Raw genomic sequence first — 17,645 nt, 5'->3', positions numbered from 1 at the left:
AAATACTAAGGCTAAATTATAATAAAACTAAAGCTTCCAAACATGCTGAAGAAAACACGAAGGTCAAAAAGCAAAACTATAACACCAAACAAAGTATTCACCATCAGAGGTTCAAAAGCCCACAGTTGAACCTGGGATCATAACACAAAGATTTTAAACTAATAAACAAGAGAAATAAAGAACAAAGATTGGACATATGAGGGACAATATGGTGCTTTGTAGCTGTAGCTGGTTACTAATGGACATTCCAGGCTCTGATTTTGTTGGTACATGTACCTAAATATGTGAGTCAATTATGTTTTCTTTTCCAGTGGTACCTTATTAAATTGCTTGCTCTATTTATCATTCTTAGTTCACCAGTCATCGCTACAGGTCTTTGAAGTTCACTGACATGTCACTGTGGTGTCCGGTCCCATGTAGCTCTTGGTGTCTTCCTGTTTGAATGCACCTTGATACTGTGTTCAAACTGACTGCATTAAAAGGGCCATCCTTTCAGAAAAAGAACGCACACACAGGTCAAAGGGAACAAAAGTCAAACTTTATTATTACTGAAAACCCACAGTGTAAGCAAGCAACAGCAAACTAATCTTCCAGTTAAAACAGGAAATGACCAAAAGATAAATAACAGAAACTGTGACAGAAAGACTAATATTAAAGATGACTAACAAAGGTCTGTGCCTGGAATAACAGGGAAGTAAGGAAAGTCATGATAATTGAGAAACCAACATCATGCAGCAATAGCCCTTCAACCACGTATTCCTGACCGACAAGACTTTTTTACCAGAAAGTTGATTTTTTATCATTTAAATCATTATTTTAACATTTAAAGATAAAATAACTGCACAACTGATAACTGTCTAGAGCTGCTGTATTTTAGCCTCTGATAAGCCTTCACTGATCCGTTAGTCATACTGGACTTTGGTTTTCATATCTCACCTATCTCTGAAATAACACGCTTCCTCAATCAATTTTGGGGTGTCTAACTTTCAAATTTCATTTGAAATCAAAAAATAGTTTGTGGTACTGCTTAGATAAGAGTGGTTTGGACATGTGAGGACCTCTAATCTATCCAACCTTACACTGTGGAAAATTCAGAGCTAGCTTTGATATATGTCCTGTGTGCTGCGGTTAGATGGCTGTTCAGCAGGTTTTTCCCTTTAATTTTCACCTCATCGGGGAGCTTGGACAGAAAACGTCTCTTATCACCTGTTTTAATGCAACATGTGAAGTTAGACTAAAAGAGAAACTTGCCATCCAGCAGCATGAAAGTGGCACGCACACACACACACACACCTGAATGCTCACACAGGTACTAACATAACCTCACAAAGAAACAGATACATGCATTCCCACATCCATTACACAGAGAGTCAATAAAGAAGCACACACAGGCCAGGGGGGAGGGCTGGGGAGACACAGAACTGAAACACATGCACTCATGCAGTGCACCACTGGGGGTTCGATCGCCTCTCTATGTCAAATCAGTGCATTCCTTATTAAAGGTCCTTTTCTTCTCTCCCCTCTTCTTTTCTCCATCCCCTTTTTTCCTCTCCTTTTCCCTCCTGTCTTTGCATCCTCTTCCTCCCCCCTTCCCTCTCCCTCTTTCCCTTTCCATTCCTCTCTTCCCTCCCTCCCACTCCTCTGTCAGAGAGCAGATCTGCCTGAATAATTTCTTCCCCCTGGACCAGCTCTGCTCTTTAATTCATGAGCCAGAGCGCAAGAGTGTGTGTGTATATATGTGTGTGTGTGAGAGAGAGAGAGAGAGAGAGACCGAGAGCGAGCGAGAGCTAGAGCGACAGTGTTTCAGTGTTTGTGCGATTGTGTCAGAGAATGTGTGTGTTTGTGTGTCAGCAAGTGAGAGAACAAAAAAGAGAGCTAGTGACAGAAAGTGTGACACCGGCTGTGTGTGTGAGCAAGTTTCTTTTTCTTTTTTCATTTGAAATTTCACAAAATGTAATTGTGGTGTTTTGTGGTTCCCGTATCTTCATTTGTGTGCATTTGCATGGTGACAGCACGTGCACCAATAGCCATGCATATGTGCATGTGGGTGTGCATGCATATGTGTGCAGTGATCTTCTTCAACCGCTGAAAGTCTATTTTTAACTTCAGGATGAAGCTGGCTCAGAGTCATTTAGGACCGACTCCTTTGAATGAATCGCTTGCTTCCATTCAACATTAAGCTCCTTCCACTTCTTCCCAGATAAATCATTTACTTCTTTGCCACTCTCAGAAATTAATCTTTTAGCTCTTTCCGAACACTTCCAAATTAATTATTTGGTTTATTTCAGTTGTTCTAAATTGAGCCATTTAGCTGATTGCAAATCTTAACTGAAACGCTCAGATCATTAACACGGAGTTCATTTCAACTCTAATCAAAATAGTTGGAGTTGAGCTGCATGCTTCTCACACAAGACGTGACTGGACTCCAGAAGAGCATCGCTCCCTTTATTTATTCCAAGTTTAAACAGTTTATGCTTGTAAATTATCCTCCATGTTGTTTTAATAAAAACAAAAGAATATTAAAAAGCAGGCATGCCTGCAAGGCTTGGACAAGCTGTGACTGGCAGCAGGTGAAATGTTCATCTGTATTCTTTTATTGGCAATAACAAGAGTCTCACTCATGGAACTGAAAGTGATTTACAGGTTTCATTTCAAGCTGCAATAAATTTGTCCTTACTGTCTGAATTTCATCTGTTAATATTTCAGAAACACAGTTTATTAAGTCCTTAACTTGTAACAATTCGCCGAGCGAACGTGACACGACTCCTAACTATAATAGTGCTGAGCTTTACTGCCAGCAATCATCTGCTGGTAGGTGGAAAATATATATATATATCTTTTTTTTGCCAAGTGGCAGATATCTAATTTTGGAATGAAAGTCTTCATTTTTTATTTGAAATCTAATTATCTCTGGGAGTTTGTAATCTCTGAACATTCTGCTATAATAATCTGAGTTTTTATTGTGTGACTTCTTCTCTTGATTTTTCATATTCTTTACTAAACAGTTGCTGAGTTTTAAGCATTAACTTTATAGAAAGACATTTGGTTATCTGTTAAATAGGTTTAATCTTTGAGATGATGTACAGTATTGAGTGGTAACTGATTAAAATTAATTCCACATTATTCATTCACATGTGTGAAACATTTTGTAGTATCTTTACACCCCGTTCATTTTCAGTGCATGTCAGTGTTTTTTTTATTATTTAATCCCCATAAGGTGAATTGCGTCCAACAGAGTTTGCCCTGTTGTGGGTGTTAAATTTCCATTTCTTCCAAGTCATATCTCACCCCCGTTTTGGCTAAACATTTGGTGGGAGATGAGAAAAAGGGCTAATATCTGCGCTTGTATTACTTTTAAAAATGACGGCAAAATGAAATTATTTAAATTTCACTTGAAACTGTCTTTTTTTAAGGGATTAACAAATTTTTTTAACATAGATCTTCCTGCAGTGATGGAACCAAATGCAGTCTTGAAAGCGAGTGCAAATGATTCTTGCAGGTGCCCTAAGTTTTGATGGTTATGTATGAACTTCCTGTACAGAGGCAGTGCTGAAACAAACCTTGTTACTACACCCTCTGAAGCATTATTATTATGTCATCATTCTAATAATGTATGTAATGTGTGACCAGTAAGTGGTAATGTTATCCAGAAGGATTTAAACCTCAAATGCAGAACACTGAAAAAGGTCAGTAGTTTTAATGAGCAATTCTCTGAGCAACAAGAGCGGGGAATACTTGCAGGTAAACAGTGAAACAGATTAGGTAAGTAATCTTTCTGGTAAGCTGATCATTCACAAGCTGCAGGGGACTTGGACAAGTTTCTAAATAAGCAGGTAAGTATACTTTAGGCAGGGGGCAAACACTGTTACTGCAGTTTTCCTCTCTTTCCTCAGGCTAAGGTTTCCAATATTTGAGTCCTCAGAGTAGAGATGTTACAGCAGCAAGGGCAGTGAGAGCGGGTGAGGCACACTCTCCAGGTGGGCAGACAAGTACAAGGTCCATGAGGATACAAACAAGCAGGTAAGCGCCATGCTAACGTATGCATAGGTTAAAAATCTGGCAACAGGTGGTGGTGGAAGCCAGCTTTAAACACTGGTGCGCCTGCCCTGGGTTTCCTGACACCATGCTCAGCACTGAAACAGACTGGTTAACTCACAACATTGCCTCCAGTCACATGGATAGGAGAGAGAAAGAGAAACAGACAGGCGCCACACCTGGAAGACTGTGACAGTAAGACTGTATGTGTCCCTATTTTTTTTTATCATGTGTAATTGAGGCTAATGTAGCATTTACTTAAAGACTTACAAAGACATCAAATTAAGTTTGAGGATAAAGTTTAAACTTCTAAAGTTAAACCTTTTCTTGAGATATTTCTCAGGCGGTGGAGTTCAAGCTCAGCTCCAAAACCTAAACACTATCATTTTCATTTTGTGAGCACTTTAAAAGACTTCTTATCTGATTTTTTTTCTGTTTTTTACTGATAATGTGCTACGGTTTAAAGCCATGAACACTACTCTGTCTAATCCTTTGACTTTCCCCACCAATGTTCTCACTCATTCATTCATGTTTCCAGTTATCAGGCAGTAAACCCCCACCTTCCAATCTTCCCTGAAACGACTGAGTGCGGTTCAATTCAATATTTATTGTCCCCTGAGATGAATATGGTTTGCAGATGGAGTTAACAATAAAATAATGAAATAGGAATACACAATAAAAAGGCACAGAAGGAATGCAATAAAATGTAGGAATGAGTAAAATCACAAAAACAACCAACAGTTTTATGCCACACAGGCAAGCATGAGATGATAAAACCCTGCAGGGAGTCAATAGCCGAAATGCTGAAAACCTAAAATCGGTTATCAGTGCTGCTGGTGCTTCTGCTAAAATGAATTGGTGGTAGCACTTATGACTGACAGTAATAGGTTTACAAACAACTTTATCCAATTGTGAGAAGAAGCCTGCGTATTTTTCCTGCAGTGAGTGAATAATGGGACAGCTAGTTAGAGAAAAATCCTGCTGAAAATAGTTTAACATGTTTTAAAAATAGCTACTGGTAAATATCTCAAATGTTTCGAGCCCATCTTCTTGTTTGGTGTTCTGTTTTTCCATAAATCACTCCAGATATTTCCAGTGTAGCTACACTGATATTGAAACTTAAAAGCACTACAATTGCAGTCCCACATTCTTCAGTTATCTGAAACATCAACAGTAAGCTAAACATCCTGTTTTGGTGTCAGTCCCTTGGGATTAGCGAGCAAAGCGCTCCTTTCTAGACTCTTCATTTTGCACCGACTTTCAACTCTCACACGGCGAGACAGAAATCCACCACGAGAGCAGGAATACACAGCAATCTCTCCACCGACAGTAGCCTCAAGGGACCTGAGTACAATGCATGCAGCAGACGAGTTGTGTTATCAGTAAAAGGATACGATTCTCCCCTTTTCCCAGATAAAAAAAAGCACCGTCTCTCGCTATCACTCTTGCTACTGCTATTGGTTATTACCTGAACACAGAGCATAAAGCTAAATACAACAAGTTCACATCTGTTCTCTTGGGACTGTCAGAATTGTAAGAAACCATCTTCTGAAGTAAATGTAGACAAGGCAGGTTGAGGGGAATGTGCATTACACCAAAAAGAAAAAAAAGAGAGGAACTTTAGCACTGAATAAGTCCTGGGTTGCGGGGAGCACCGCGGGATGATGGGATCTCAGCAGTGTGCAGAGAAAAAAGCCCTGAGGTGATGGGTGGTCAAGGTCTTTATGCAGCAGAACACTTTTCCCCAATCTACAGTGGAGTTACATGTTTTTGCTTTTGGAGCAGGAGGTTGCCTGGGTGGGCCTGGCTGGAGATTATCGTTCCTGCCCTTTTCTTCGCCCCTGGTGTCGTGCAGCACCTTGATGGGGAGCAGCTGACAGCCGATGACCTGCTCAGCAAGTTAGCGGTACAGACAAGGTGCTGCAGTTTGTCCTTGGAAGCAGGAGGAGGCTGAGGCAGACTGAATGCCAGGATGCTTTTGATTATTGCCTCAGAAAAATGAGACGGTTACAGGTTGCGCAGTGTCAAGTTTTCTCGGCTACCATGGGAAGAAGATCGACTGTTGTGCTTTCTTAATTAGGCCGGAGATGTTTTCTTTCCATCTGCAGGCATCTCTGGATTCAAGTGCATTCGAGTGTGTGCTTCAGTGTGTGTGTGTGTGTGTGTGCTTCAGTGTGTGTGTGTGTGTGTGTGCTTCAGTGTGTGTGTGTGTGTGTGTGCTTCTGTGTGTGTGTGTGTGTGTGTGTGTGTGTGCTTCAGTGTGTGTGTGTGTGTGTGTGTGTGTGCTTCAGTGTGTGTGTGTGTGTGTGTGTGTGTGTGTGTGTGTGTGTGTGTGTGTGCGTGTGCGTGTGCGCGTGACATAATGCCCTCTGCAGAGAGGATCGATGTTTGTATGAATATGAAGAGCGAGGTTATAGGGAAAATGCTCTTCTAGCAGATATAGTGATTTATTATACTCCACTCAGAGAGACAAAGACGTTCAGAGAGAAAGAAAAAAGGAGGAGCAAGAGAAAGAAACACACAGGGAAAGTTTGCTTGAGGCAATATTACCAGCCTCTGTTGTCTTAAAATCTAGCCTTCAGCCATGCAGTCAGCGGTAGTGTCAATATAGGTTATTGTATGCACACACTCGCGCACACATAGACACACACATATTTGCAAGGTGGAAAAGCGCCATGCATGATAAGTGTGTTAGAAATAAAAAGTCTCCGCATTGCATGGAATAAAATAAAGTTGCAGCAGAGCATGCGAGCAGAGAGAAATGTCTGGTAACACATGGCTTTATAACACATTTTCAGCCAAGGATGCTGTTACTAGAGTTAATTCATTGTCTCACTCTGGGACTCATTAAAGTGCACAACTAGTACTGCCATTATAAGAGCACCCAAACTGAGTAAATGTTGTCCCTTACCCTTGAAAACCAGGACTCATTAAAAGACATGAGCGCAAATGAGAGCCCAAAAGGAGCAGGCATGTGTGACCCATTTTGGCTCTTGTCTGTGCCTCGGTTTCTTGTGCGACACATACACACATTTGCACACACACACGTTCTGAACAGTGAAGTGGCCGATGAACCGAGGCATGATGTGGATGAAGGCCACACATTTCAAATGTGCCAAACCAAATCACATTAGTAACTTAAGTGAAATCTAATTAAATCAAGTTAAATCAGCAGCTGAAGCGGTAAAACCCCTGCTGGTTAGTTCTCCACCTCGCAGCGATGACAAAGGGGTGCTTTTCTTTCTTTTCTTCTACAAATGCACCCAACTGTAGCTTTGTTCCTGCTCTTTCTCTTCTTTTTGTGCTTCCTATAATTTTCCTCACAGCAAACCACAGAGGGTTTGCAGATAGGGGCTGATCCATTACTCAGCCAGTAAAAGTCATACCAAAGTTGAAATTAATTGACTAGTGGTCTAATCAAACGGTGAAAAAAAAGAGTAAAATGCTAATAAAACAGTCTTATTTTCAGTGGCCAGATGGTGGCTCTCTAATAACCTTTTTTATCTACCGCCTATGATAGAAACACACATCTCCTTTCTGCTGATTTCTCAGTACCCGTGTAATCAAATACTCCAAAGTCATTCAACCAAACTCCAATTTAGGCATGTGGTCCTTCTCAAGTCTCCTGAGTTGAGCCACTTCTTGATCTTTTGGTTGCTGTTTGAGGCTGCAACATTAATCTGTCAAAAGAAACTGTAAAGTAAGTACTCTCTCATAGTGGCCTCATTATATCACCTCACCTTGCAGGCAGCATTTCAAATAATTTTGAAGATGTTTTTGTAATAACTAAATACTTGTAACACTGCAGATCTGTTTTCCTCATTATCCAGTTAGTTTTCCAAAACACAGAAAGTCCGTGCCCTCAAATAATTCTGGGCTCTCTAACAATATATGTCTGAATTTTGTTTACACTTGACCGTTAAATGAGTGAGGTCCTCTTTTCTTAATGTACAACTTCTTGAAGCGTCTTGCTTCAGCTGACATATATTGCAATACTGACACCAGATGGTTAAATCTTATAACTGCAATCAAATGGCTTCAAACCCGGTATCATAGTCTGCAGTATATGCACACTGAAACTTGTGAGTAGGAGCCAGATGCAGACACTCAGGTCCTGAGCCTGTTCTTGTTTCTGATGGTGAGACACGGCTGAAATGAACTGCATAAGACGAGACACAGGAAGTGAAACCAAAGGTAAAGCATGAGTAACAGTAAACTCACAAAATAAAGCAGGAGGTGAAAAGAAAACATACTGGGAAAATAAAGACTTAATACAAATTGATACAAAAGAAATGACACGAGGACCAGTGTTGGTCAAGTTACTTGAAAAAAGTAATCAGTAACTAATTACTGATTACTTCCCCAAAAAAGTAATCCCGTTACTTTACTGATTACATATTTTAAAAAGTAATTAATTACTTAGTTACTTTTTAAAAACACGATTTACAACCTGAATAGGTGATAAAGCAATAGATCTTTTAGCCCAATTTTACTTTTTCTGCATAATCCATCATACAAAATGTAATCAAATGGAAAAGTCTCTTTTTAAAACTTGTTTTATTAGTTTTAATCTTTTAACTTTATGCATCAACCAAAAATTTAATTATATGCAACATTCTCTGACTGGAAGAAATTTGTTTAACATTTAAACTTATTTTCTGCACATTCCAGCACATAAAATATACATTTTTGTGTGTTTACACTCACTCTTTCAAATAGATGCAAGTAAAACACAGCAGAAAATAAATAACATCAAAGACTAGCGGTCCTGTTGCTCTATTTTCACCTGTAAAGCAGGAGTGGGGTAGGCGGAGGTTTACCCTGGTGCAGGTGTGCCGCAGCGGTCAGTTGAAGAATCCGCGAGTTTCTCTGTGAGTTTCCCATTACGTGGTAGCGCACTCCCGGTGCTTGCTCTGAAGTTTAGGGGTGGGGGGGTTTCGCTGTAAAAAGAAGTTTTCTTCCCACGCACAACGTACACTAATGCTTTTGTCACTTTTTATGGAATCAAACTCAAAGTAAGGTCAGTACTTCCAAGCTTTAAATGCTGCACGCTCATACTCTCTCCTGCACTCGATATATGATCCACTGTTGATCTGCACACAGCTGTTGTCACGAACGGCGCACTCGCTTACATCACTGTCATGAGACATTCTCGCAAAAAAAATCATGGTTTTAGTAACGCAGTAACGCAGCGTTCCTACGGGAAAGTAACGGTAATCTAATTACCGTTTTTGTAATAGTAATCCCTTACTTTACTCATTACCTGAAAAAAGCAATCAGATTACAGTAACCATCTCTGCTGAGGACAAGCAACTAGTTTGTGAACACTCTGGGAACTTTGCTCTGGATGGTTCACCCCAGGTATTTAAACTCTACCTTCACTGCATCTGCTCTCTGCAGCTTCACTGTTACACCTGTCTTCCTGTCATCCACACACATCTTTTACAGACTTTCATTCCTCTTCTCTCCAAAGCATACCTCCCCCTCTCCAGACTCTTCAGCCTGCTACCTTATATCACTATAGATCACAGTGTTGTCTGCAAACATTGCAGTCCATGGACACTCGTGCCTGACCGCAACTGTAAACCTGTCCATCATCACTGCAAACAAGAATGGGCTCAGAGCTGATCCCTAAATTAATCCTACCCGCACCTTAAATACATCTTACCATCTCACCATGTCTTCATACATGTCCTGCACCACCACTGTAAGAAGAAGAAGAAGAAGAGGAAGAAGAGCCTTATGTTTGACACCCCTGAACTAGACGTGTTTTGCAATTTCCTTAGGGATTACATAATTTCCTTAGGGATTAATAAAGTATTCTGAGTCTGATTTTTCTACAGACTACAGTACCCATCCTGCCTCTCGGGGTGCGTGTTGACGTCACAGAACATCAACAACTCACATGTGGCCTAGAAGGCGCTGTTGCGGTGCTAGCAACAAGCGGGTAATGTGGAGCTGACTCCCCTGCAAAATCACCATATTAATAAAGATATTGAACAGCTTCACGCATTTTGAGAGAGCTGTACCTGAGCCGGCATGCCTCCGAAGAAACCCGCCCAGCCCGGGGGAAATAAAAAAACTCAGGAGAAGAAAAAGGAAAAGATTATTGAGGTAAAAGTTACACGAGTTAGCGTGTCGTTGATTAACCCTAGCTGATAAGCTAGCATACGGCTAACCCAGGCTATCGCAAGTGCTGACAGGTGAATCGTAAAGTTGTTCTGGCCTCTGGGCAGTTGTCAGTGCCTTCTAATTGTTCGGTCCATATTTCCATAGTTAGTAGTATTCTACTAAAGGCCCCTTCGGGTATAGTTAAACCTAAAGCTAGCTGACTCTCGACGAAGGCATGCAGCTAACCGATAAAGCTAAGCTGCTATCAGGGCCGTCCCGCCGCATGAGCAAGTGTCCACAGTTATTGCTTTAAGGTTAATATCCCCTGTTGAAGACGCATGTAAGAATTACAAACATTATGTTAAAGCTTATGTAGTGTTTTATGAGGTTTTATTCATGGTTTTAAACACAAACGGGCACGAAGGCGCAGAGTGAAAGGCCTGTTTTCTGACCGGCCTCAGGACTGCTCAGGAAACACATTTCAGTCTGTTTCAGTGATGTAAACGGGCTAGAAATGAGTAATTTCAAGCTCAATTTGTGTGTATTTAGTTTTTTACTGAAACAACACTTAATGTTATCAGCGTCTTCCGGTCGCTTACATGTTTTCTGTTGTGGTTAAGTTTAGCAGCGGGAATTTCAAGTAAATTTTGAAAGGGGCGCAGTTTGTGCTCGAAGTTTTTAACATGCAACTTCATAATTCAGTTTCCTTAACACCAGACAAGCAACTCTTGCTTTCAGTTGCAAAGTTTTTAATTTTACAACAGAAAATGGTGTTGAGCCAGGCTGTAGGTGTGACTTTTGTTGTTGGTAAAATAACTATTTAAACACATAGATGAGCCACATATTGCACTCTTGGTTCAATACCACCTGTTAAAATCAAAGCCTACTGTTATGGTGGATGATAAATTGGGCCTGTGGGTTTTTAATAAAGAATGAACGTGAACTAAATAAAGATGAAACTTGGGATGAGTGCTGCAGGCAAGGTAGTGCCTAAATAAAACATTTAGACAGAGCGATACAGTGCCGCAGAAGGCCAACCATAGCCTTCAGTTCTAATCGCTGTGAAAATTACCCTGAGTAATGATGTTTAGTGAGCTAATTTTTTATCATAGCTGTATGTCAGATTTTGAACAAGTGTGTCAGTATTTGTTGAATTAGACATGCATTTATGATCTGTTCCTTGTCGATAGTCTAACTTTTCACAGACTTGGTCTGCTGAGACAAATTTTGGTTTCTCTGAAATCCCTGACCACTGGCCTCATGTTGCTGTTAGTCAAACGAAAGAGAACAGATGCATCAGCATTATTTTAAAGGATCTATGCAATAAAAGCAAACTTGGAGGTTATGCTTTGCATAATGAGCCTAACAAGACTGAACCAAGACTACAATCTCGGTTTTGGTTGTGTGATAATTTTTGCTGTGATATGTGCAAAAGAAAATCAATTCACTCATTCTTTAAGCGATCTTAAAACTTTAGAGTTTTCACCTGACTAGCACACTTCAACTAGGTATGGATGGAAAAGTGAACCATGGCCTGATATTGCAGATGTGTCAAGTGGATTTCACTGTACTCCTTGTTGTTGTGATGTAACACTCACTCAGGCTTTGTGTTTGGAATTGTATTATAAAAGTGACAATTAATAAAGATTTGTTTGGGCTCTTGTGTTTGTTTGTTTGTTTTTTGTAGGATAAGACATTTGGCTTAAAGAACAAAAAAGGGGCCAAGCAGCAGAAGTACATCAAGAATGTTACTCAGCAAGTCAAATATGGACAACAAAGTGCCAGACAGGTTGGCGAACTGTTCTTGCCTTCTGTATTTCTTTCTGCCTTCATCCTTGTGTATCTTCTTAATCCTTAAGCCAAACATTCTTCTCTTACTTTTGCTCACTCTACTTGCTGTCTTCCTTAAATCTTTTGTAAGTAAGATAATCTTTAAATGTGGCTGAATTTGTCGTGTTTAGATTGCCCAGGCTGAGGCAGAAAAGACCACCAAGAAGAATGATAAGAAGAAAGAGCTGGATGAACTCAATGAGCTTTTTAAACCCGTAGTTGTTGCTCAGAAAGTCAGCAAAGGTAACACACAGCATGTGACACACAGGAGATGAATCATTTGATGTGTTAAATTTGATAAGAAAAGATGATTGATCTTTTTTCTCTCTTTATTTCCTGCAGGTGTTGATCCAAAATCAGTGTTGTGTGCGTTCTTTAAGCAGGGTCAGTGTACTAAAGGAGACAAGTGCAAGTTCAGCCATGATCTATCCATGGAGAGGAAATGTGAAAAGAGAAGCGTCTATGTAGACGAAAGAGATGAAGACCTGGAGAAAGGTTGGTAGACATCACAGTTAACCTGTACATATTGAAAGGGGGGTTATTGCTGCATGATATCAACATCTGCATCATGATTTCTCTTAGCAAATCTGTTTATCATTTTATATTATTCAGATAAATTAAGAAGACAACCATCTGCTAAATATGTAAACAGCTTGATTTGATATTTAGTTATGATTACATGGGTCTTAAGCCTACTTTATGGCAGCTTTGTTTATTTTTCCTGAATAAAATAGTCAATATTTTCCCCTGTAATGCAAATAAACCTCATTCTGAGTTTATTTCAACTACTGATATCTGGACTTAAAATTCAATGATGAACACTTCATTAAATTAACCAGGCCTTTGCCTTATCTCCTTTATTGACTTTACCTGGACGGGTGGTCCATCATGCCTACCATGTTTGTTTGTTTTTCCTTTGAAAATTAACTGAAAGTTCTGCTACGTCTTACTATCTTAGAGCCCCATCCTTGTACAAAAAAGGCCAATGTGAGCTATTTTTATGAGCTACAGGAGGGTGTTGGGCATTTTAGTGATTTGAATTCATACCCCATGCTGAAAGACTGTGATGTGCTGCTTTCAGACACTATGGAGAACTGGGATGAGAAGAAACTAGAGGAAGTCGTCAACAAAAAACACGGAGAAGCTGAGAAGAAGAAAGCCAAAACACAAATCGTAAGTCTGTTAATTAGTGAATGAAGACAAGGAGCTAGATATTTGCTGGTCGTCTGTGTTTTCATCAGGTGGTTTAATGAGAGTGTGGGAAACGGACTTGTTTGTGTGGTAAGGTGAAATGCAGGGAGTTCAGGATGTTTGCTGGATAAAGAAGAAGCAGAGAAAACCAAATCTAGGGAAAAAAATGTGCTTTTTTCCTCTCAGTTTGTTCCCAAGAGTCTTTTGGCTCTAAACAAAATTCCTCAAAGACAGTCCATCTAACAGTTCAGTCAACTAATACCAATAATAATACACGATTTTGTCTGCTTTACTGTTGCTAACTCACACTTGTTTGTCTGCAGGTGTGTAAGTACTTCTTGGAGGCCATAGAAAACAATAAGTACGGCTGGTTCTGGGTGTGTCCCGCAGGGGGCGACAATTGTATGTACCGGCATGCTCTGCCTCCCGGTTTTGTACTGAAAAAAGACAAGAAGAAGGAGGAGACAGAGGAAGAGATCTCGTTGGAGGAACTTATAGAGAGTGAGGTAAGGATAACTACAACAGCGTGCTTTAGGGAACCTTTGAGGTGAGTAACAGCAGCACAGAGTTCAACTATTGAATGAGATGGACTGGAAGGTGTAAAAGTGAGGCTGCTGTCTTGGGTATTGCTGATATGCAAACCGTTTTTACCATAGACAACTTTGCACTTTTCTCCTTTAACTTCAAAAGGCTGGCTCAGCCTGGTGTGGAGGTTCACGTACCAAACCAAACAGAAGCTGTGAAACCTTTATGTGGGTGCTGAATGATTAAATGCCTCAACTAATGCTCCAAGTAGGCAGGTCAATAGGAGAGCGGTAGTCCCAGGGTCCACTGGTCAGTTGTTGCTCGATATGGTCCCATTAGACCAAATTGTCATTGGTTATACAATTACTAGTGTTACTTACAATATAAGAAACAAATCGTCTGGGATTGAGCCATTGTATTTTTTGCAGCTAGAGGAACAGACTGGAACCACTTTGATCCAGACTGATTGACACCATGTTGAAGAAGTCACTGCATTTTGTTAAAACTTTATAGCAGTTTCTGTTGAAATCATGTTGGACAGTTTAACTATTAAAAAAATGCCATCTGAAACAGAAAGCTAAGTTGTCTGTGTTTAGAGCTTCTGCAAACATTCACGTCTCCAGCTTAAAGCTTTACGTGTGAATGTTATCACTACTGGTGTTTCTGTAATGGCACACACATCACAACCAATAGCAGCAGCCTCACCTAGTCCAAGCTGAGTGCAAACATGTATCTGAATCGGTTATGATTTCTTAAGAAAAGTACGTTTCAAATAGTTTAGTCCAGACAGATGAGATTACGTATCATTGCAGACATCTAGACATTTAGTGACAGCAGTGCTAATAAATGTGAGCAAACTATGTGACCTCTGCAGGGTAGTGGAACGATGTTTAAACATGAATACAAAACTGCTTAATATAAATTGGTGTCGCGGTCAGTGCTGCTGTTTTGGATTATTTTTGAATGTGTTACTTAGGATGTTTGCTAACAATTCAACATATGTAATTATGAAAGTAAACTATTTCTACTCAGTATTGAAAAACAGCAAAACTTGCTGTTAAGAGAGGACATAAGCTAAGACTGAGATATTATAATTGAATGCTAAGAAATGTCTCTGTCTTCAGATGTTGTGGCCTCATGCTGTTACCTCAAATTAATTAATTTAAGTGCGGAAACTGAGATTTCTTTCTTTGTCTCTCTCCAGCGTGCAGCTCTGGGTCCAAATGTCACTCGGATAACTCTGGAGACTTTCCTGGCTTGGAAGAAAAGGAAAAGGCAGGAGAAGGTTGGACACATTCAAACATTGTAGTAACATCAGGTTGTCAGAGCCAAGTCCCCACTTTTTCCCTGATATTATTAAAGACTTGATTCCTCGGGGGGTTTTCAATGACTGAAATCATTAAAGCTTTTTCAAATATTTTTGTCAAGATATACTTGATGCTTTTGTTTTATCAGGTGGACAAAGCAAGGGAGGAAATGGAGAAGAAGAAGGCTGACTTTAAGGCTGGCAAATCTCTGGTGGTGAGTGCAGTGGTTGTGAAATTTCACCTTGGCAGCGGTGCCGAAGCAAAAATGTCCAAACGCAATTTGTATTATTATCTGTATTAATTATCTGCAGGTGAGCGGCCGTGAGGTGTTCGAATTCCGCCCAGAGCTGGTTGATGATGACGATGATGAAGCTGACGACACTAGATATGCCGACGAAGAAGAAGAGGAGGAGGAAGAGGTAATTGTGAAATTTCCAGCAATTGCATAATGCAATAAACTCACAGATTTGGTTGGAGGCAGTTTGAAAGAAGCTCTGTGTTTTAGAATAGACAAAAACCTCCCACAGTCTTGTTTTTCTGTAGTCTGTCTGTGAGTTTATATTGATTTCAGCTCTGTGGCTCTCACACTTGAAATGAGATGTCCCCGCACAATAACCTGTGTTTGGTGTCTAATATAGTTTGCGTTGTTGGTATGAAATATAAATGTTTTGATGTTGGCATGCAGTGTGTTGGTGTTACCACTTCAAGCGATTTATTTTAGTTTCTCTGTGAGGTCAGTGTAGTCAGGCAGATATGTTAAGGTACTGATTTATACTGGAGAACAAGCATTCAAATATGAAGCCAGTATTTCAGTATTTTATAGCTGGTGAAAAAAGACTTATAGGTGAATAAATATTAATATTACTGATAGTATTAATGATAGTTGAACCTTCTTACCAGTGATTGGTTGAGCCATGCACATCTGTCCCACATATCGAGACAATGTCAGTGTTTTCTTTAGTTAAATCCACACATGCAAGTCTCCCAAAATTCCCTTTTTGACAGTTGTCTTATTGTTGCTTTTCCAATGTAGTCACAATGGTTTATGCTTCCTAGCTAGACTAGTATTCAGATATTTTCTAATTTTATGGAAAAGGAAAAATGTATACATCAAAGATAAGAATTTTAATATTACTTTTTTTTCTTGCAATTTTATTTGGACACTAGAGTTTTTTAAAATTCACATTTCCAGCCCTTCCACGTTTTTTCTTTTCTTTCTTTCTTCTTTTAAATTTCAGATTGATACTACAGACATCCAGGACATAGACTTATCTCGCTTTGTTCCACAAGAGGTCGACAACACAGGTATTACTGTAGCATCCATGGACCGGTTCACCTCTAGGAATAAGACAGAGACGACGGAATCAGATGACGGTGAGAGAAAAAACACACTGGTCAAAGTTTATCCCTTTTTTGTAAGAGAACAAACACAGTACTTCTGAGTACTTCTGATGAACAAACGTCAGCTGTGTGAGTAGCATTTTTTTCCCCTCCTGCTTGCAGAGGAACAGCTGAACGGAGCTTGTGGTGGCGCCGAGGCCAACGGGCTTTCAGAGGAAGAGGGCGGAGGGGAGGATGGAGGAGGGGAGGATGAAGAGGAAGAGGAAGTACCGGTAGATGAAAACCTGTTCACGGGAGAAGATCTGGAGGAGCTCGATGAAGAACTCAACACACTGGCGCTGGAAGACTGATGAGGAGGGAGCAGGAGGTAGAAGTCAGATGGACTAAGTGGCAAAGGGATGGACTGATGGATGCATGGAGCTAAACATCAAAGAGACCAGACGTTTGAATGATTTTAAGTTTCAGAGACTCCAGTAATAAAGCCTGATTATATCTTGACATCACTGCCTGTCTCTGCCCTCTGTTTTCACCGTACATCATTCTGTCCTCTGGGTGTCCAAATTTCCACGGCAGGGCCAACTCCACGCATCTCTGCTGAGGAGAACTTTGCTGTGGTTGCACACTTTTTGTTGCTTTATAAACTTGATGGCTTACACTGACATTTGGTAAATTAGGCTTCAAGTGTTTCTCTACTTGATCAGTAAAATATTGAATATATTGATTTAAGGGAAGTGTATCAGATTTAAAATTAAAGAGCTATACCTGTTAGACTGTATTATTAAACCAGACTTCAGTGGCGAAGAAGTTATACAAGTGGAAGGTGAACACAACTCACCTGCTCTCATGCCAAAAAGCTTTAGTTAGGAGATGCACTTTTGTGATTAAAGTAGATTCAAGATTTCAAGATTGTTTTCCCTTCAACAGATCCACTATTTCATTTAGCTGAGGTCACAGCTCTGCTGAAAAAATCTCTTATTTTTAGTAAAAAAAATGTTTGAAGGAAAGGTCCAAACTGAGCTTCTTAAATGTCAGCTCCCTGATCTGAGACCAGATTTGTTCCCAGTGCCAGCCTGGTATTGTAAATAATGTTCTCATGAGTTGCCTAAAAATAAAATAAAATTACTGTACATCCAGTGTCCGTCTCTTTTTGGATGCCATTGCTAAATAGCTTGATGCTGTCCCTTTTCTGTTTAACACCCATATTTCAGTGATTGTTGTCTGCTCCCCTCCTGTTGTGTACCATAAAATAAAAGCAGTGTATTTTCAGTGATTCAGGGTCAGCTTTACCTTTTTAGACCCTCTCTC

At 40.0% G+C, this 17,645-nt stretch overlaps 1 protein-coding gene across 1 annotated transcript; it reads left to right on the top strand.

Moving 5' to 3' along the window:
- Positions 1–9,937: 9,937 nt before the first annotated feature.
- zc3h15 (zinc finger CCCH-type containing 15) lies at positions 9,938–17,467 on the top strand. Its single transcript, XM_080868433.1, has 11 exons — positions 9,938–10,149; positions 11,834–11,935; positions 12,108–12,219; positions 12,319–12,471; positions 13,058–13,149; positions 13,491–13,673; positions 14,897–14,977; positions 15,148–15,213; positions 15,311–15,418; positions 16,238–16,373; positions 16,503–17,467. Exons 1-11 carry the CDS (start codon positions 10,075–10,077, stop codon positions 16,688–16,690), a joined length of 1,296 nt encoding a protein of 431 aa, XP_080724559.1. The 5' UTR covers positions 9,938–10,074; the 3' UTR covers positions 16,691–17,467.
- The last annotated feature ends 178 nt before the right edge of the window (positions 17,468–17,645 follow it).

This window comes from Rhamphochromis sp. 'chilingali' (genome assembly GCF_963969265.1).
Source record: "Rhamphochromis sp. 'chilingali' genome assembly, chromosome: 20".
NCBI classification, from domain to species: domain Eukaryota; kingdom Metazoa; phylum Chordata; class Actinopteri; order Cichliformes; family Cichlidae; genus Rhamphochromis; species Rhamphochromis sp. 'chilingali'.
The sequence above is the reverse complement of the archived record's forward strand: the minus strand, read 5'-3'. Positions and strand labels throughout refer to the sequence as shown.

Excerpts from the sequence above, each read along its gene's own strand:
- zc3h15 (XM_080868433.1), top strand. The coding sequence starts at position 10,075 with ATGCCTCCGAAGAAACCCGCCCAGCCCGGGGGAAATAAAAAAACTCAG. Across the intron at positions 11,936-12,107 it reads GACAACAAAGTGCCAGACAG|ATTGCCCAGGCTGAGGCAGA; the intron begins GTTGGCGAACTG and ends TGTCGTGTTTAG. Across the intron at positions 12,220-12,318 it reads TGCTCAGAAAGTCAGCAAAG|GTGTTGATCCAAAATCAGTG; the intron begins GTAACACACAGC and ends TATTTCCTGCAG.